Genomic DNA, 20,806 nt, shown 5'->3' on the forward strand with positions numbered 1-20,806 from the left:
GGGGGCAGAATGCACACACATAGTGTTGTTTTGAACTGGTTCAGCATATACTTCTTTGATCTTTGGTAACTGGTTTTCTTTTCTTTTCCTTTTATGGTAAAGAAAAATGCAAGTAAAAATCACTCCAATTCTCACGTATTTTCCCAGAGAAATATTTTATTCCAAGTATTTTCTCCACATGTTCTGAGAAGGATATCTGAAAAGAGACAAAAGCAGGGCTAGCAGGAGGCTGGAACTGATGCAGAAAAGGAGGATTTTTTAAAATTCCTCATTCAGATGTTATAACTTGCCAAAATCTATGTAAAAATAAAAATCTATATGTTGGCTGGAATGCTACATGGCCTGGAAGAATGAGATTGGGGGGGGGATGTAAAAAAACCTTGACAGCTTTGTCCCATACCAGAAGAGCTTAGTTGCATCTTCATCTGCTAGCCTTCCAAACTGATTTTGGAAAACCTGCATTTTTTTGGTGCCTCACACACATCACAGCCTCATACAGTAGTGACTTAAGGATTACTTAAGGATTAAGGACTGGGTTAAAAAACTCTTGATAGAGCACCACACTCTCTTCTTTATGGCTTTTATTCTATTTGAGGGTCCAACAGACCAATGACAGGCAATAGTGAGGTCTGAAGCCCCTAAGCAATTGTTGATTATTTCCCGACCCTTCAGTGACCTCCTAGTTATGTACACTGACTGAATGGACTACCTCAAGAGAGTAACCCAGGGTTGAGAGGTTTACTCCAAGGGATGAAGAACAGATGTTGTTCTCAGGAAAGTAAGTTTTTCTTCAGTATCTCTGCAGCAGAACCTCCTTCTGGAAATGGCCCATACATGGATCAGCTGTTTGGAGTGCAGCCTTTATTCAGAGAGATTTGCCAAGATAAAATTGAGAGAGAAACTGTTCCTCATGTAAAATAAAGGGGGGGAAAATAGCTGCAAAACAGGTAGAAGAAAACCAGCATCAACTGCTGAAGGAAACAGAAGTACTACTACGGAGCAGGCAGGCCCTGCTGAGCTCCACAGTACTACTGCAGCCACCTAGAATGAAGCGGGAGATAGTCTGAGCCTATCTATTATAGTTGGGGACAGAAAGACATACCATAGCTAGGACAGCCTGAAGAGATACAGCAGTCAAAGCTTTAATTACTGTTTATCTAGGTGACCGTGCACACAGATCCACAAGTGTAGACTTGGAGAGTCACCTGGGTACTCAAGCACCCAAACCAGGATGAATTTATCTGCAGCTGCCCCCTGCAGGCAGCAAGACTCTTTGCTCTAGCAAAAGGGGCACAAGGCAGACCCTGAACAATGGACGTTATCCACTTACAGCAGGTGACAAAGGCCAAAACTTCCCACCCACATTCTACTACCACTCTTTACTCCAGAACACAAAACCAGAAGAAAACTAGGCATGCTTGTTACACACCATTCTCAGCAAATTAGCCATCACTAAAGCACAATGCAAATATCCTACCCAAAACTGAACGTGGAGAGTTTGGAGGTTTCATTCTAGAATAGACAAAATAGGACATTGCTTCAAGCAGCATGAAGTTGAAGTCCTCAGGGTTGATTCCACAAGCAGGCAAAGGGGAACCCTCTAGAACCGTGGTGGGAAGCAAGTAGTACAAAGACGACTCCTTTGGCCAAGAGCTTACCTGAGTTATTTCTGTCATCTGTGAATCTGAGGTCATCAGCTGCATCAGGTGACTGGAAGAGAACAAAAGACATGAGCATCCACCTCTGTAACACTAGTGCCAGGTAATTCCCCACCTCCAGCCTTCCAACACACTACAGGGAACCTTTTGTCCTCAAAGGCGCTGGTAATACAGCAGCTGGGGCATGACCCTCAGTGAATGCACATGATTACAACATTGATCCTTTGTGCTAAAGTCAAGTAGCCCATTGCCTGAATTGTAGGATGAGGTGTGTGTCTGCCCATCAGAGCTCTCCTCCTTCTACTTTGTGTGTGTAGGGAGGAGAGGATAGGAAGCAACGTGAAAGGCAGAAAGCGAAGAGACTACTGAAAATGAGTAGAAACATGGGAGGAGTGCAAAGACATGAGCTACATTTCCTTGAGAGTCCTGGATCCTAATTCTGCATCTGCACTCTTCCCAGGCCTACCTTCTTATGCAAAATCAACTTTCTTCTTTATATTCAGGTGTGTATAGAGAACTGATGTGGGATAGGAAGCAGTTACATCCCAACAGACGGCAGAGACAGCTTTGGAGAAATGGCTAAGTGATAATCATGAAACTCCACCAGTTCCTGCTAATTTTAAAGCCTTCACAAAGTTAAGACCATTCCAACAACCACAGCTGTCTGTAGCTCATCAGACCAGAGTGACAACACCACAAGAAAACAACTTTGCTCATGGTCATGAAGTTAATGTGGCTTGAAAATCAGCACTACGCTGGGGACAGGCATAAATGTCCCAAGCCCTACTTATTTTACTGAAATAGAGAATTTAATCTAGCTGTATATAGTGCTTCAAGGATAGAAAGGTCAAAGTATTCTGTTGAGGTATTCTGTTTACTTCAAAAGTGGCTGCACTTGTTTCTTCTACTATTCTTTCTAAGTTTGTACACAATACTTATACTGAGCTCAACACTTCTCTGAGCTATACAAATGTAGGGATAGGGTTTCAGAAGAGCTCAGTATTCAGCAAGTTTAATAATGCCAAACTTGTCTGAAAGTTTGGGCCACTATTGATCAAAATCTATCTTTTAGGGGTCTTCTTGCTCAGCTCGAGCACAAGTGAGGAGTAGCTTAATTTTTCTTTAGTTGTAGGATAAAGGATGGTGGCTCTATACACATATGGAAAGCATTAGGGAACTTTCACAGCTGTAAGAGTGCAAGAAGCCCTTATTTCCGTATAAACTTGCCTATTTTGTGCAAACAGCAAAATTGGAGGAGGCAGGAAAGAGGGGGAGATGATCTCAGCCCATTTAGTGCTTTAGAAATAAAGCAAATGTATGGTAGAAGTCATGCTCTTCATGAACAGCAGAGAGCAGAGCACAGGGGGCTGTGATGACTGGCATACATTGCTGAGGAACACAGCCCCATCAAATAGCACTGCACTGATCCAAAGTAAGTGACATAGTTGTGCGACTATGGCCAGGAAAAAATACAGTCTCTTAATTACTGCACTGCTGAGAGAGGTCCAGAGGAACTGCCTGATGATTTGGAGGTATAGCCTCCTTTGGAGGCACCTTCTCAGCTGCATGAAGACCCAGGGCTGCACTGTGGCCTCAGCAGAAGCTTGGGGAAACTCGGGTAATCCAGAGCTGCCACTGGGGCTTGAGTGGCCAGCCCTCTGACTCACTTGGTACAGAACCTGGACAGGTGCACACCCCAAAAGGGGAGGGATTCTTAGAGAAAAAGATGAGTGACTACCAAGGGCTAAGCAATACCACCAGTGAAAGGAGTCAGCCAAGAATACGCATCAAATAATGAATAATTGCCTGAGAATCCTCAAACTGCAACTCTGCTAAAGTCAGCCTGGCTTTGGGGATGACACCTTGGACCTGGGATCTTTGTGTCATGACAGCAAGTTAAAGTCCAACATGTCAGTACTTGCTAGCTCTCCACACACAATACAAACGTAACTGCAGGTATCTGCTTCATTGTCTTTACATAAAACTAAAAAAACCCCCAAACCTAAAAAAAAAAAAAAATTACAGACATACAGTATCTAATCAAATCAGCTGTCACAAACACAATCAGTTAATGACTAACCCAGACAATAAGAGACAGGCAGTTCACAATCCTGGGGCAAGTGGCTCTAGGCGGCCCTGCTTGAGCAGGAGGGTTGGACAAGATGACCTGCAGAGGTCCCTTCCAACCTCAACTGTTCTGTGATTCTATGACAAAGCAGCTTAAATGAAATTAGGTTCATTTAGGAAGGAGAATAACCTCGCCATGGCGCTCACCCTCGAAACTTGGTGTTCTCTTACCACGTGATTACTTCACAGTTCATCTACACCAGAGTTACAACATATGAGAGTTGTCACCACAGCTGCTTCTTGGGCAGGATGCTGGATACCTTCCAGTTTGAAGTTAACATTTGCTCCAATTTGCAATTTGTTGGCAATCATTTCTATAGTTTTTTCTTCCCTTTTAGTTCTCATCTTTAACTTAAAAATATTTCAGGATCAATTAAGGTGAAGATGTAGCTGCTTTATATTTGCAAAGCTTTTGTCATTAATTTTAAAACCATCTGGACCAACTTTTTCACAATTCCACTTGACTGAAGTCTCCAATAAACCCTCAGTTATACAGCATGGCTGGTTGTCATTGCATCCCACACAGACAGGGCCTCTGAAGAGGACTTCCTCAAATCATTCAACCTCTGCTCTGAAGGTCATCACTTCATGTGCAGGCACTTCCACCAAATCAAGCCCTAACCAATCTAACAGACGGTTCAGCATGCAGTTTATACCTGGATTTCGTAAACAGGTTTGGAGGAAGGAATAGCAGCAAATTCCCGGTAGTCAAACTTCTTTTCAGACATGGACTAGAAGGGACAGCAAAAGAGAAGAAACAGAGAAGAGAGAGTAAGGGGAGAAAAATGGATAGAAAACCAGCAGCAAGCTGAGCAATCTATGCAGAGATAAAAGCAGAAGCAGAGCATCATTCTCAGTTAGAAGAGTCCCTGGATACAGCCTCTGAAAATGAGGCATCTCTGGGACATTGTCTTATTAGCTGTTCTGGTGTCAGAACAGGGGTTCCAAGTTGCAGAGAAAACATTATGTGCTCCAGTAAAATGCACATGCACACCAAGTTAGGTAGGAAACCTATTTTCATGGGAAAATTCATGGCAAGATTCCTGATAGCTGTAGCACAGTCAGGTTTTCAATCCAGAGTTGGCAAAACCAGGTCCCCTCTCAGTGCAGCTGCTCCCACTCTTCTGTTTGTCTGTCTTACTAATTTTGACAATTCTCTGCAACAATGTCTGGTTGCATTTATGCAGTGCTCAGAAAAAGGAAAATGCTGATTTCGGCTGAAGTTCTCAGTTTTATGCTGTTGAGGAAACAAGGGGACAGAGTCTCTGAAGTGAAAGGCTTTCTGAACACAGAGATGAAGAACCAAGAAAAGGATGAAATAATAAAACAGGGAAACAGAAAACAGATGTTACATCGTAGCTGTAAAAAAGGGGGGGATGCCTCTAGCAATGGGTATGGCAGAGCTCCATCCACTGTGCCCTCTTCACAATTCATGCAGCCAGACCTGGTTTAAGTATTTAAGTAGGGATCCCATGGCCCAGATGCACAGTTCACACCCAAGCTGGGTAACCGAGAAATCCCAGGATTATAGGCAAGATAACAAAAGCAAGCAGAAGTATGTCATACCAGCCTTCCCGGTGAAGTGATGTTTCTGGGACTGCAATCTGCAAAAGATGACAGAAAAGCACTATTTAGTGAATGGCTGTATTATGTGCAACACTTCCCTGAATCTGCCCCTTCCATTTAGCAGCTTTTAAGTGTGATAAAAGACTATGCTCAGGAAAGACACTGCCTTCTCAGAACAAATGCCTCTTTCCTGTTTTTTTAAAAAGTCATGATGCTTGTTTTATTTCTGCTCTGGTTCCTTGGAACCATACCTCAGATGTTCTCTCACGTTTTCTATAGATCAGGCCCATCCCCTATGCTGAGAGATGTCATATGCCCCAAAGGACCTTCCAATCTAGGCTGAAGGAGGAAATTGCTTTCAACAGGTCTGCTTTCAAGCAAGTTAAGCTAAAGCAGCATTAACTTTTTTTCTCAGAGATAGAGATAGCTATACAGTACCTTCCAGTGGTGTTGGTGATGGGGTAGGAACAGGTGAAGGTGACTCTGCCAGCTGCTCCAGTGTGCTGCGTTTTTTCCCCTCCTTGGACTTGGCAATAACCATTTGGGCTTTAAGAGCATCCTGTTCAAGGGATTTCATCCTGCCTCAGAAATGAGGGAGGGAGAAAAAGACATCAGACATTGCCTTCTTGATAAGAGATAATGCCTCCTTCTGCACCTAGCACCACGGTCAACAGGCTGAGTGCAGAAAGGTGGCATTAAGGACCCTTGGTTCCCTGAGGCAGACAGACTTTCAAAGCAGGAGAGGAGAACAGCTTGGTTTGCTGTCATCCTGAAACACACATGCCATCATATGTGTTGAACAGACAGAGCCTAGAGCTAAGCATCAACGCACTGAGAAGCTGCAGGCCTTCCCAGAGGTGCCATATACGATGGGAGAGCAACCCAAGCTGGGAAAGGAACTGCAGGGGCTCAAATGAGTAGGATTAATTCTCAGGGCTTTACTCTCCTCTGTGTTCTCAGTGTGTTGCATCTTAACCCTCTTCAGCCATCAGGAGATTATGAAATAACTAAGAAAAAGTGGGCTCAGCCCTCAGAAATGTCTGCTCTCTTCTCCCAATCAAACAGACCCAGCATCCCCCTTCATTCTCATTGAGACAACTGCCGGTAGTCTGTGGGACCTCAGGGAAATGAACACCAGCAACCACTAAAATTTTCTCCCTACCCCTAGCAGGCCACAGCTGGGAGCACTGCGTTAGGATGTAGGGATACAGACAGGACTGTTGAGCATGCAGCTGGCAGGGAGGGGGCTGTGCACACCTGGATTGGCTTCCTGACCCAGGGATTCTTGAGGCGTGACTCTGCATTGGACTAGACATCTGAGCTGGCCTGGCCCCGGGAGCAGGTGCCCACTGTCGGGACTGGTACAGCTTCCTGGCCAGATCCTGCTCGTACTGTTTAATACTGTCTTCAAGAGCTGAGGATCTGAGGAGGAGGAGGAGGAGGAGGAAGAGGAGGAGGAGGAGGAAGAGGAGGAGGAGGAGGAAGAGGAGGAGGAGGAGGAAGAGGAGGAAGAGGAGGAAGAGGAGGAAGAGGAGGAAGAGGAGGAGGAGGAGGAAGAGGAGGAAGAGGAGGAAGAGGAGGAAGAGGAGGAAGAGGAGGAAGAGGAGGAAGAGGAGGAAGAGGAGGAAGAGGAGGAAGAGGAGGAAGAGGAGGAAGAGGAGGAAGAGGAGGAAGAGGAGGAAGAGGAGGAAGAGGAGGAAGAGGAGGAAGAGGAGGAAGAGGAGGAAGAGGAGGAAGAGGAGGAAGAGGAGATGATGGTGATGAACATTGCAGCAGACAAGCGCAGGGAAAGAAACAGATACAGGAACATACCCTGGCAAGGAGAAATATGGGTCTGATATAGGGGTAGCCTTGATTAAAACAGGCTCCTATATCTGATCCTGTCCAATACCAACTGCTGCAGAAGAAGCAGGAACCTCCAGAGGGCAATCTGGGATGATGTGCCCAGAAGCATTAGCCTTCAGAGCCTCAGCATCTAGAGACTGCCCTCCTCACGGGCTAGGAGAGGACTAGAAACACCCAGCAGACCAATGGAAAAGGCCCAGGAGGTAGTTACAAAGAAGTGGGTATGTGTGTAGCAGACTGAGGGAATACAGGGCATGAGTGAGTGTGCGGGCACACAGTTGATAGTCTCTTAGTGTAGATTTGCATACATATATCTGACCACCTGTTAGCATGCACCTTTGTTTGACCACGAGAAAAGGGGAAGCAGAATGGACAAGCACATTACAAAAGGTCTATTTGCCACAGGCCTTGGAACACATGCAATTGAAGAGGTGAGTGCATCCATAAAATAGCATGTGCATGGTAGGAAAACTGCCAAGATGCATATAGCCCTTGCTGGAAACCTGCCTCCCTCGATATGTGCCTGTACCTTCTTAATCACACTCTTCCTATGGCATGAACGCCAGCGGCTGTGTGTGCCCAGAACACTTATGTAGCATGGGTCCCAGTGTGTTTGTCCCAAGAGAGCACAGGGGTGTGTGCTGGGTGGGTGGGGGGGGAAGGGGGGGCGCATCACATGTCCTGGAAGAGCACTGATGACACAGGGAGAAAAAGGAAAGCCCAAGAAGGTGCAAACTGATGGGGTCACAAGTGACAGCACACAGACCAGAGAACTGGAAAGAAGCAGAAGATAGAAGATTAGAAAGAAAGTAATAAAATCAGTGGCATGCACTTAAAGAAAAAACAGGTTAGTGAGGCTGCAGCACCATGTGCAGGGCAATACAGTCCTCCCTCCCACACAGCACATGTAGTGCTGCCTGGGGGCCTCTGGAAATAAGACCTGAGCCCTGGCTGTTATCATGTCACTGTGCCTGCTCTAGCAGTTATAGAAGAGGGATCCTAAGAAGACCAGATCATCCTGGGAGATCAGTGGTAGCAGGGAACAGTCTATCCTTGCCTTATAAAAAGGAGCATATTATGGTGACTGACTGATTCCTGCCAATGCCAAAATAAGCAAGGCCTTAACCCTACCCAAGGAATCAGCCAGGCACTTCTCTAAGAACTGAATAAAAAGCTACACCTTGGTATCAGAAGCAAAGTGGAGCTGAGGACCTGGTCTGCAGAACTTAACAACATTAACACTGGATCTGATAACTGAAAAGCAAGACAGCTGCAAGTAGCTTCTCCTTGTCATGTATTCTTACCTCTAAAAGGCTCTCCCTTCACTAGTTCATTTTCCATGAACAAAACACGCTTAGAAGAGAAGAGACTGAAGGTTTGGAATGCAGGGATCTCTCTCCTGCTCATAGTGGACAAAACCACTATACTCAACACTCACTAACCCTTCTACAGTGTATTGTAGAACTTTTACTGTGCCCTAAGCAATGTCAACAAAATCCTAGCTAACCCAGAAGCATAGTCAGATGTACAGTAATGTTACAGGAGCAAATCATGTGATCACCTAAAAAAACCCTGCCGCCCTCCCCACCCAGCATTTTTCAGATTTATCTGCTGACAACAGCAACAAGTTCATGGAAGACCAGAGAGTCCTGAGGCAAGTGGTGCACATTCTGTGACATGAGCAATGTCCTTGTAATGGCTTTGCTTTCAAAGGTTTGAGCAGGCAATGTCATGTTTCTCCTTTCTACACCCATCTTAAACAAAGCTTTTATTACAGCATTCCTTGGATATGTTAATGCTTAGGCTTAGGAGGAATTAGAGCTGACATTACCTCATAAAGCCTGCCCCATCGTATGAGGAAATATGCATGGGAAGTGGAAGCATGAGGGGGAGAAAATCCTGTGTATCTAATTGGGAAGGAATGACAGATCAGTCTCTACCGGCTCTCCAAGCACAGTCATGTTGATTTTCAGGAGGAGAAGCCTGACAGACAACTTCTGTTTTGTTGGATCAAATACAACAGTGGAGCTCTTTTTTTTTTTAGGTGCAAAGACTGAGCAGCAACTCTGTGCAACGTGCCTACTCCTGATGACACTGTGGTGCTTATTACACAGCATCATACTGATAGTCAATTTTTAATGTATTCAACACTCATAGCCTTCCTGTGAGACAGAGAAGTGCTATTAGAGTCCTCTCTCTGTGCATCTGCAGTACAGAGGGACTCGGTGATCCGTCCAACATCATAAGGAAGTATATGCCAGAGCAAGAATTGGGATCTGGTCATCTCAGTCCCAGCCAGCCTCTTCTGAACTGTAGGTTTGTAAGCGCACACTTGGCTCCACAACACCTATGCAGCTTCTAGCCCTATAACACAAGGGCAATGGGTCTGTGTTGGTAGGCACTGTTTACAAATTCTCTTCCACTTGTATTTTTGTAAAAGGGTTGTTCCTGGCTTAATGTGAAAATACAGAACTTCCATTTGCAAGTGATGCCACCTGAAAAGTTGTGACACAGAAACCATGGGAACAGCATCAACTAGAACAGGCGTGAGATGCCAAATACAGCAGAACATTCAGCAAATCAGAGCAGCAGACAGAATCCCACAGTATTTGGAGCACGAAACAATATCACAGGGTGGAAACAATCCTGCCAGAGCACACTGTTGACATCCTGACTCATCACTGTGCCTGTATGCAGGCATCCCCATTAGTGGGGAGCCGGGGAAGGAGAGATTACTAAGTATACACTCACAGAGTAATTCCAGTTGGAAGGGACCTCTGGAGGTCATGTGATCCAAAAGCTGCTCAAAGCAGGGACAGCTTCAAAGGTCTAACAAACATGCTTACAAGATGACAGAAATCAATCTCTTCCAAATCAAGGCTCCATATAACAAACAGGCTTTCCAGTAACCTGTTCAGCTTTCTAACATTATGGGGCAGCGCAGTGAAACTAAGGCAGTACTTCAGAAAAAAATTTCCAGCTGAGACAGACCGGGCAAAGGACTCATCCAAAGCAAAGAGTTGGAGGATATCAAGAAAATTTTTCTTGAAGGGCAAAAGCCCTGGTACTAGGAATATTAGTCCAGCTCTAAATAAATCACAAGCAGATCTGTTACATGATCAAGTAACAATGGGAAGCTTTGTACCCTCAAAGCCCTAGATAATTAGCCAGCTCTCACTGAGGATTCCACTATATATTTCTTCATCCTCAGAGCCTCCCCAGAAGACGACAGCACCATTATCATCCATGTCTAAGCACAAACACTGGAATTGCCAAGTGATATCACAACTCACAGTAAACCCTCCAGCGTCTTATCTGGCAGGCTGGCAAGGATGAGTCACTAGCAGCCCTGTTCCTCTAAAAGCTTTCATTCAAACCCCAAAAGAGACTATTTCGGATTGTTCTTTGAATGCCTCCTACAGAACATTATAGGAAGAAAACTATAATTAGTTATAGAAGCAGCTTGACTAATTTTTGAAAGGAATTATATGACACAGTAAATGCCTGGACTAGCTTCAAGTCTTAAGTTCTGAGCTAGAAAGTTCTCTTTCTTCCAAAACAATTTTTAATCACTCTTTCATAGCTGATGACATAGCTTGTGTGGATAAGAATGCCCTCGTCTTGCTAATTTCTTGGCTTCAGCAAGTTTTTCAGTCTAGCAACACTGGGTATATGAAATGCTCTTTCCATTTTTCATTTTGAATATGTCACCTTGCAGCTTCAACAAATATCACCTTTTTCATGTTTTACAAAGGAGGTGGGAAGCTCTGTGCTGAGAGGGAAGGAATACATTCACCATCACATAAAGGTGTTTAAGTTATGTTTTTTTACAAAACTCCACTGTCTTCATGATTGTGCAAGCACTGTTGAAATATAAGAGACATCTCACCCATGAGGCTGTCAGAAGCAGATGAGCTCAGCCAAGCGGTGGGTGCTTTGCACTGTTTGAACAGATACTATATAACTTCCCCTAACATCTTACTTAGGAAGGCTTGTTTATTCCCTGTTTTTAATACCATGTAATCCAAAAGACATGGAGCAGGTCCCCTTTTCCTGAACTAGCCTAGTGAAGAGAACAGTGAAGGTTCTTCTGTCTCACCGTGCTGCCCTCCACATTGCTCGTTTCTCTGCCTCCAGGGCACGACGTTCTGCTGGAGAAAGCTCCTTCTCTTGACCACTCAGAAGCTCAGGACTCTGCATTCGCAATCGCTCCTGGTGCCGCCGTTCAGCTTTGGCTGTCCGCACAGGTGCCACTGGATCCCCTGCTCCAAAATATAATGGACTCAACCTGGGCAGAGAGAGCAATAGTGAGAGGTAGGCTGTCCTGGTCCACCACAACTCTTATCTGCCTGTTTTCAAGATAAAAGGTGATGACTGACACCCCCAATCAACTGTTTACTACCACATCCAAGGACATCACCTTGGGAGATGGAAGGACACATAACAGAGGTGAGTTTCTCTTAAGAAGTTGGTTCCGATCACAGTTTCCCTTTCTCCACAAAATCCTTCCTTTTACACCCTATGTCTGCTAAAAAGGAGGCACCATCTGCACCATCATCTGGCAGCTCCTAGGCAAAGGACACTGCTGATCCACTTACCCAGACATAGAGTTGGTTCTCTGCTCAGGCTTGATTCCCTCTTCCAGTGAATTCCTCTGTGAGCTGCTGTTCTCATTGACCTCAGAGGGCCTAGAGCAAAACAAGCATGTCAGCTGACAGTACCACAGGCTGGCATACCTGAGAAAGGTTTGGAACAGATCCAAGGCCCAGAAAGCAGTAACTAGTTCAGTTTGAAGACACAACCCTTAATGATTTTGCTCAACAGCTCCTTCTTCATGGCTGCAAGCATTTCCTTGTCGATTTCATAAATGTTCACGCTCTCTAACATCAGAACTCATTTTCTTCATTTAGAAGTCAACCATCCACTAACACACACACACACTCTTCAAATGCAATGCACCGTGTTTGCTGACAAGTTCTTGCATAGTTCTAGCCTGGCTCTTTCCAGCTGCCATTACGTGATGGGCAGCCTGGCTGCTTCCAGCTTTTTCCTTTGCTGATGTCAGATATGGATGAATGTTCAAAAAGGATGACCCTCCTGGGTTGTAAGTGAATGCACATCTGGGCGAGGGATGAATCCTGAGTGGTCTCAGAACAGTGATTCTCAATGTAGCCACTCTATGCACAACTGCTTGACACACTGAGGCTTTATGCTCATAACCAAATTACTGCAAACTTCAGATCAGCTGAGTTGTAGTTACCATCTGCACTCTTAAGTTGTGCACATGCAGATACTACTCAGTTTGATCGGTAATGAAAGGAGGTCACACAAGCCTGTTTTCCACAGGTTAAGAACATGCACACAGTTACTGTGGCTCAGTTGGCAGTGAGAAAGTTTATCATGACTCTGAGCTCTTATTTTTACTGCTCAAGTTTATTTTGATTAAATTTCAGTTTCTGTTCTAGCATGACAAAAAATATTTCAAGAAACACAAATTCAGTCTATTTCACTGCCTTGCCTTTGTTCAAGCATAAATAATAAGCAACCGAAAGTCATCTGATGGATCCTGCCTTATTGTTCTCTAACCTCCCACATTTCAATAGGAAAACAGTAGGGATAAGTAGGCCTTCACATCAAACCAAGAAGCTGGTTTGCATTTGGCTGCTGTCCTTCCTTAGAGTTACCCTGTCAGGACAGGAGGTGGAAGGTCTCAGTGCATTCATTATGTGAGAAGTTCCTCAACAGACACTGGACAGAAACAATGGAGAGAAATGAGATTCAAAATGACAGGGTGAGTGTTTTCAGCCACTGTAAGACTGACAATAAAAGTGTTTGTGAAGAGAAGAATGTACCAAAGACTCAGAAGAGAGAGTCAGTAAGGACAGCTTCAGCTTTATTCTAGTGCAACCTTATTTTTATCTGAAGTCTTATGAGAAGCCTTTTCTCATTCCCCAGTTCTATGCCCAAGAATTAGAAAAACAACATCAAGGCAACCTGGAGGACAAGTCCAGGAGAACCAGGAAACAAAAGCCTAAAAACTCCAAACCTAGGTTCAGCATCAGGGCTTATCCTGAATTAGCTATCTCTAAAAATCAACATCTCTACATACCCAAGTGCACAGCTGAATGAGCTATTCTTCTGAAAAGAAAGAGCTGGAAAAACCTGCCCATTTCTATGCTGAAGAAGAAATACTGCCCAGCCCTCTTCCCTGAAAATTATTGATACTGACGCCTCTGACACATGTGGGTGGTACTGAGCTAGCAGTCTTGTCTTACCGAGTTGCTGGAGCCTGGATGCTCCTTCCATTTAGTCTCTCAATCTTGTACTCAACTCCTTCAATGATGACACTGGACTGCATGCTCATCTCAGGCACCTGTTTTACCATCTCATCCTCTTCTGCCTCTTCCTCCAACAGAAGGGTACGTTTCTGCTGCAGTTTTCGAGCTGCCAAAATAAAGACAGACTCACACCAGAAAGCACTTGCTAAACCCCCACAAGGATGCAACCCCTGGGCAGGTCCTTATGCTCATCATCCCTGCACGTTTGTGCTGTTTTAAGTCCATACCCTCTCCATGGATGCCTTTGTTTCTCCTCCACTCCACTAATGCTTCAGATGTAACAAACTCTACACCATTCTCTCAGTCCCTCCTTCCTTATTCACTAAACTTCCATTTCTGGACACTCTATAGAACAGATTTCCAACAGTTCATCATTTGAGTGTACTCATCCTCAAACTGGAAGTTGTGTGCAGACTCTTCTGCCCCCTTCCCCAGAGTGGACAGCCCTAGGAATCTGCATACACACGTTGAGTCCGATCTTCCCACTCACCTCCTGGAGGGATCAAAGCCTGGAGTGCTGGTGACCGGCCTCCACACATGGCAGTGGACCAGGGGAACCATTAGGCAGTCAGACATACAGGTCACAAAAGGATCAGGGACAAAAGGGGCCAGAGAGCAGGCTCTCTGCAGGCAGCTATTCTGCAGGCGACCAGTCACGAGCGGTGTTCCTCAGGGCTCAATTCTAGGGCCAGTTCTGTTCGATATTTTTATCAGTGATCTGGATGCAGGAGCTGAATGCACCATTAGCAAGTTTGCTGATGATACTAAACTGGGAGGTGCTGTTGACGCAGGTTCTGCACGTGGGACAGGGTAATGCCAGGCACAAGTACAAACTGGGAGAGGAGTGGCTGGAGAGCAGCCCTGCAGAAAGGGATCTGGAGGTGCTGGTTGGCAGCAGGCTCAACAGGAGTCAGCAGTGTGCCCTGGCAGCCAAGAGGGCAAACCACATCCTGGGGTGAATCAAATACAGTATAACCGGCCGGTCAAAAGAGGGGATTATCCTGCTGTATTCAGCATTGGTGCAGCCTCACCCTGAGTACTGTGTGCAGATCTAGGCCCCACCATTTAAGAAGGATGTGAAGGTACTCAAATGTGTCCAGAGGAGGGCAACAAAGCTGGTGACAGGGCTGGAAGGCATGTCCTATGAGGAGCAACTAAGAACTCTGGGTTTGTCTAGTTTGGAGAAAAGGAGGCTGAGGGGTGACCTCTTCCTGAGGAGGGGACGTAGAAAGGGAGGTGCTGATCTCTTCTCCCTGGGATCCAGGGACAGTATGCCTGGAAATGGTTCAAAGCTGCATCAGGGAAGGTTCAGACTTGACATTAGGAAACATTTCTTTACCAACAGGGTGGTCAAACACTGGAACAGGCTTCCTAGAGAGGTGGTCGATGTCCCATGCCTGTGAGTGTTTAAGAGGCATTTGGACAATGTCCTTAACAATATGTTTTAACCTTTGGTCAGCCCTGAAGCGGTCAGGCAGTTGGACTAGATGATTGTTGTAGGACCCTTCCAGTTGAAACATTCTATTCTAGTCTGACCTGTCTAGCATAGCTGCAAAGTAATAACGCTGCTTCGCCTCTTTTATTAAATGTTTTTAAAATAAACAAATGCAAACAGAACACTTGTGCAAGCAGGTGTGCCCATATGCTGAAATTTCTAATGCTGCAGTTTGCTAGCAGTGGTAGCCCAAAGCAGCAGAAATCTTTGTGTAAATGCTGGAGTTGCAAAGATCCAGAGGATGTAACTTAACACTTTGAGATATTTGATTAGGATGTTTCATCCTGAGTAAGCTAAAACTTAATTTATTGTCTGGACAATCTTCACCATGGGATCTCTCTTCCCCAGAGGGATTTTTTTTTTATTGTATTTTTTTTTAATTCTAGTACTCAGAGATATCCTGATTAGAGGTGATGTTTCTCCTCATCTACCCTGCTTAACAAATCTCCAAACAAGCTGAAATGCAAGCCTGAAACTCGTCATTACTCTACAGTTTCTCCTTCCATACTTTATATCTTGATCTTTGAGTCTCCTACATCTCTCTTCTAGCCAACAGTAAGAGTCTGACATACCCAGATAACTTCTTATGTTGGACCTGTGATTCTTTTGGCCACATCGCATTGAAGAAACCCGAAATGACAAGTTGCAATTTCTTTGTCTTACCTTCCTTTCTACCTTTTATGAGCTTACACTTGTCTTAAAATGTATTCATGTTCCTGAACTACTAAGTGAAAATGAACTACTAAATAAAAAAGAGAAGGTTTCTAATGCTCTGGACAAATTCACAAACAGCCCCTGAACAGGAATATAGAGGGAAGGTGGGAAAGAGAAGACTAGGTATTTATAAAATGAAGAAAAAAAAACAAGCTCAAAACCAAAACCCAACAATTTACAAAAGAAATTCTACGATAATCTTTGCAAGCAACAGAGTCACAGCTCCCAAACCCAGGAGTCCAATTCCAGCTGTATTTTCTTATGGAACAGGACAGGATTTCAGCAGAAGCCCTTTTTTCCGCTTAACATCATTCCTCATCACCTTTTAAAACAAGTCTCAAGCAGGAGGAAACTACATCAAAAACTACAGCAGTAATTTTCCCTCCTGTTGCAAGCCCTGTGCAAAATCAGAGCAGCATACTGAGCAATAAAAGCTCTGCTGTAGGATATTATGTAAGGATGCCATGGGCAACCCCATGTTGCTGCATATCAGCCTGGGCAGCTTACAAAGAATCATCATCATTTGTAGTAGCTTTTTAAAATTTTATTGAAGTGTTTACCAACTACAGGAAACCCTGACACCACAGCACTTCCACCAGTCCACATAGTAACAGTGGAGCATCCACAAAACTCCTTAACATTCACTTACTTCAAGCTATTACCAGGCCTTATGAATAACCACCCATAGGCTTTTGGAAGTGCTGGATTTCTGGTGTGTGTGCTCTCTCATGCTTCCCATGGAGAAAGGATTCACTTAACAGGCCAAATTTCCTTGCACAGATTCCAACATACCTTCCTCCTCTTTCATTTTCTTCAGGTCATCCTCTCCTACCAAGGAGACACGCTTGGGAGGCTTATCCATCTGCTGTTGCTTCACCTCAATTTCGAAATACTTCTGCCTCTCGCGGAAGGATCTCTGCTCAGGGCTGTGCAGTCCACTGGGGCTGTGCGTGGCCACCTGCAAGAGCCACACCCGGCACTGCCCACAGAGCAACCAAGCCAAACGTCCCTCCCCACATTGCCCCCAGCGCATGCCCCGCACCTGCCCACCCCAGCCACATGCTCCACACCCCCTTCCTCCTCCCATCCCACAGTACCCACACTGATCCTGTCTCCACATCCACAGCCCCAAAAGCCTGAATCCTTTGTGAGTCCCCATCCTACTTCCAGCTCCAGCCACCAGAACTCACCTCCAGGGCAGTTTTGGGATTCTCTGTGCTGGTCTGACCAGGCAATTCCTAAGAATACAGAGAAACATGCACGTTCTAAAAAGAAAGTTTTCTACCACCACTCCTGCCCTCCAGCCAAGTGTCACCAATGCCACATAAACAGCAGCAGTCCCGGACATTAGCTGGTGGACTGGTTCACAAAACAGTCCCAGAATTAACATAAGACAATGCCACTTTAGGCTTAGCAATTGTGAGTAATAAGGACTTACGTTAAATTGAGGGCTAAACAGAAACAGATGGTGACAACTTTTAAAAGGGCAGAAACTGAAAAACATGGGGAAATAGGTGAAGAACAGGAGCAGAGAGCTTAGCTTAAGATGGAGGAGGCTGAGACTTTCTTTAAATCAAAGACGCAACTATTGAAAATTTACTTCTAAGAAATGGAAACACCGTCAGGAAAGAAAGAAATCCGTATTTACCAGAATAAATAAGAGAATATTGAGTAGAACTACAGGGGGCAGAAGAAGAAATTGATCCACAAAATCCATCTGTGAACCAGAAATCAGTAAGGGTAAGATGAGAACTGCCAAAAAGTTATTCAAAATATGAAAGTTTTTTAATTATACAAATGAAAAGGAACCACAAGAAGAGAGCAAGTAGACTACCTTCAACTTCATTCAAATGCACTCCAAAAACTAACAGAAAGTTTAAATTTTGTATAAATAAGGAGCACAACAACAGAGAAGGGAAGAAAAAAAAAAATAAAAAAAAAGCTTCTAGCTAAGAAGCAAATGTCTGGAAATAGAAATTATTGCTGCTAACACAGAAGAAAACCTAGGAGCTCAATACACTCACCTGCAGGGACAAGATAATCCCTGTTCAACAATTCTGAATGAAATGACTTATGAAACTGCAAGTCTGACAAGCATGGATTTTTAATTGACTTGTTTCATTGGGTGGCAGTTCATGTCTAAACAATAGCTAACATTCTTAAAAATCAAGAAGCAGGCAAAAATAATTTGAGCAGCAGAGCTATCAGTCTGTTCAATTTCAACAGGACAAATATTCACAGATGAATATAATTAAAAATAAATAGAAAAGATTAAAATGGAACAGGTGCAATGAAGATTAATCTAATACCCTCCTTTGATAATATAAATAATTTTTGAAACAAAGGAACTGCATAGATTTGTCTGAGACTTCAAAGATCAGTTTTGTGACCAACCTTGCTTAACATTTTCATTGCCAAATTTGACTCAAAAACCAGGAAGGTGTGAATAAAATTTGTGAATGGCAAAGACCAGAATACAGATTCACAGAAACGTAGAGTTTTCTGAGACCTCTGCAAATTATTTCATTCATCCCACTCCACTGAATGGGGACAAGCATTGTCAAAATTCAAAATAATTTGGAATATCATCCTGGAATGACAGGATGATTTGAGGAGGATGAGAATAATTTAATTTAATAGTGCAAAATACAAGATGATCTACTTCAGGATCACTAATTGTTTCTTAAACCACGATACATCAGCTAGAGACTATGAAGCTGGAGAAATCATCTGTGTACAAGATACAATCTGACTCATGAACTTAGGTCATCCGGTGGGTCAAGAATGACAACAGAGACAAGTTCTACTTCCTTTTCATCCTGGGCTTAGCTAACATTTTCCCTGAGCTTCTACTGACAGTCATCTAACTCCGTGTAAATCAGTCTATAAAGCTAAAATGGCCAAAAATCAACCCTACCAACAGTAAAGAAAGACTTGTGACCCATATTAATTTACCAAACCAGATCAATATGAGGCCAGTGCAGGACAAGGGAGACAGTGGGAGGACAGGATTAGCTTCTCAAAGTTGCTGTCACAAGTCACTGCAGAATAGCCATAGCTCCCAATATAGCATGATTATGAAAAAGGTGAGCATGATCTATTGACATGTAAGGAAAGGTATTGTCAATTAAGATTCAGAAAGAAAGAAAAAAAAAAAAAAGAAAGAAAAAGAATGAAATAAACAAACAATACCACAGTAGAAAGAAATCGGTAAAATAGGGTATCTCATTTGCATCAAAGATGTGCCAGCAAGAATTCAGATAGGAACAGGCAAAAAGGAAAGCAGTAAGACGATTAAGAGAACAGAGGGTCTTTCCAAATGAGGTATCAAAGGGGACAGTGTTTTGCTTCTTTAGTTTAGTAAATGAAGTGACAGTATTATTGTCTATAAACTGACGGCTCCAGAGATCTTGCATAACTGGAGTGCTGCCATGCATGGATACAAGCTTTTCAGGAAGGACAGGCAGGGAAGACAGCATGGGTGATGCCTCAACAGCACACTGAACATAGGTCAGGACCATGCCTTTGCAGAGTAAGAGCTGGCCACATACTGGGCTGCTGGAGTGCCCTGGTCCAAAGAAGCAATCCTTCCTCTCTATTCAGCACTTACAAGAGCAGTGTGCCTAGTTTGGGGCTCCCCAGTACAAGAATGCCAGTAACAAACTGCAGCATGTCAAGTGGAAGACCATCAAAATGATTTAGGGCCTGCAGGACATGACATTTGAGAACAGGCTCAGAAGGCTGTGCTTGTTCAGCCTAGAAAAGTGGAGGCTCAGGAGAGGGGGATCTAATTCCTGTATTCAACTTCCTAGAGGAGGGTTACAGAGCACAAGGTCAGACTTCTCAAAAGTGCACAGCAAAAGGATGAGAGGCACAGACACAAGGTGCGGTAAAAGAAATTCTGATAAAACATTAGAAAAAAACTCTTCACAGCAGAGATGGTCATACACTGGAAGAGATTCCCCACAGTGACCTCCAAATCTCCATTTTTGGGAATTCAGAACTCAAGTGGACTGGGCCTGAGCAACCTCATACAACTTCAAAGGTTGCCCTGTTTTGCATGGAGGACCGAGGCAGATGACCTCCAGACACCTCATCTGGAACCATTCTAGCCTGAATGGTTCCATGCTTCAAATACATGGAGGGGAGAAGGAATAGTTCCAATTAAGTTGAAGATCAAAATCTAATAACAAAATTCCTCAGAAATGGTTTAGCCTGGCCCTGGACTCTGGAAGTTCAGTGAGTTTCTTTGTATCAGAACAGCATGGTTATACAACAGCATCCTAATGTCTGGGGAGAATAACAGTGACATGAAATTCAATGAGCTTTCAGGACTTGATATGTTTATGGACAGGACTCTGCAGGGTGACCGTCCGCAACATGAATAGACTCCAGCTTCCAAGGGGTCCTCAACATGGCCCTCCTTCACGACAGCTTTCTTTGGAGGAAACAAATCACTACCTCCTTCCTATTCTCACACTTCCCTTGCTCACCTGCAATGCTCCATCTTCTGTTTGTACCACTGTTTGTGTAACATCCCCCCCAGCCAGCACTAGTTACCTGTGTCTCAAGCAGAGGGTGTGACAAGGGCACTGCTGCAAAGGTCTTGTATGCTTGCTTGACATTGATGGGGATCTCGTCAGGAGATGGTGGTGAAGGCGGCTTTTGCTGCAGGGACGAAGACAGAAGGTAAAGATAACCACAGATGTTATAAAAAAACCAAACATGGGGGAAACACAGCACAACTCAGCCTGCAAAGCCTGAAGAGTGGAATATATAAGGGACAGCTCCTGCAGCCTTGGGCAGAAACATGAGCAGTGTATTGTATACATGCTATATATAGCAGCACATGTATCACAGCCCCGTTTTATTTCTTGGACGGTGGAGGAATGATACTTCTGGTAGTACAGATCCTCACTGACTTGACCAGAATTTTGTGACTGATCTCTTGGCCAAGGGGCCATATTGCTGTCACAGTCCTTAAGGATTTCCACCCAATTCAACTAGCATGTGCCTACTTGAATCAGGGGGCTTTTGGGCCTGGAATAAGACAGCTATACAGT

General features: G+C 44.2%; 1 protein-coding gene across 5 annotated transcripts in view; it reads right to left on the reverse strand.

The window, feature by feature from the left end:
• SCRIB (scribbled planar cell polarity protein) overlaps nt 1-20,806 on the reverse strand; it is a 98,633-nt gene that overhangs the window by 4,415 nt on the left and 73,412 nt on the right. The window contains exons 34-45 of one of the 5 annotated variants that reach the window (XM_019470858.1): nt 20,304-20,411; nt 16,934-16,981; nt 16,536-16,701; nt 13,472-13,640; nt 11,795-11,884; nt 11,296-11,484; nt 6,609-6,773; nt 5,790-5,929; nt 5,352-5,389; nt 4,442-4,516; nt 1,659-1,710; nt 1,478-1,512 (exon numbers count right to left, since the gene is read on the reverse strand). In XM_019470858.1, coding sequence (XP_019326403.1) covers nt 1,508-1,512; nt 1,659-1,710; nt 4,442-4,516; nt 5,352-5,389; nt 5,790-5,929; nt 6,609-6,773; nt 11,296-11,484; nt 11,795-11,884; nt 13,472-13,640; nt 16,536-16,701; nt 16,934-16,981; nt 20,304-20,411 — 1,245 coding nt within the window. In that variant the 3' untranslated portion in view covers nt 1,478-1,507. The remainder of the gene's footprint in view (nt 1-1,477; nt 1,513-1,658; nt 1,711-4,441; nt 4,517-5,351; nt 5,390-5,789; nt 5,930-6,608; nt 6,774-11,295; nt 11,485-11,794; nt 11,885-13,471; nt 13,641-16,535; nt 16,702-16,933; nt 16,982-20,303; nt 20,412-20,806) is intronic. The other 4 variants (XM_019470856.1, XM_019470859.1, XM_019470857.1 and 1 more) reach the window with 4 other exon arrangements.

This window comes from Aptenodytes forsteri, unplaced genomic scaffold (assembly GCF_000699145.1).
Source record: "Aptenodytes forsteri isolate BGI_AS27 unplaced genomic scaffold, ASM69914v1 Scaffold160, whole genome shotgun sequence".
Taxonomy (NCBI): Eukaryota; Metazoa; Chordata; class Aves; order Sphenisciformes; family Spheniscidae; genus Aptenodytes; species Aptenodytes forsteri.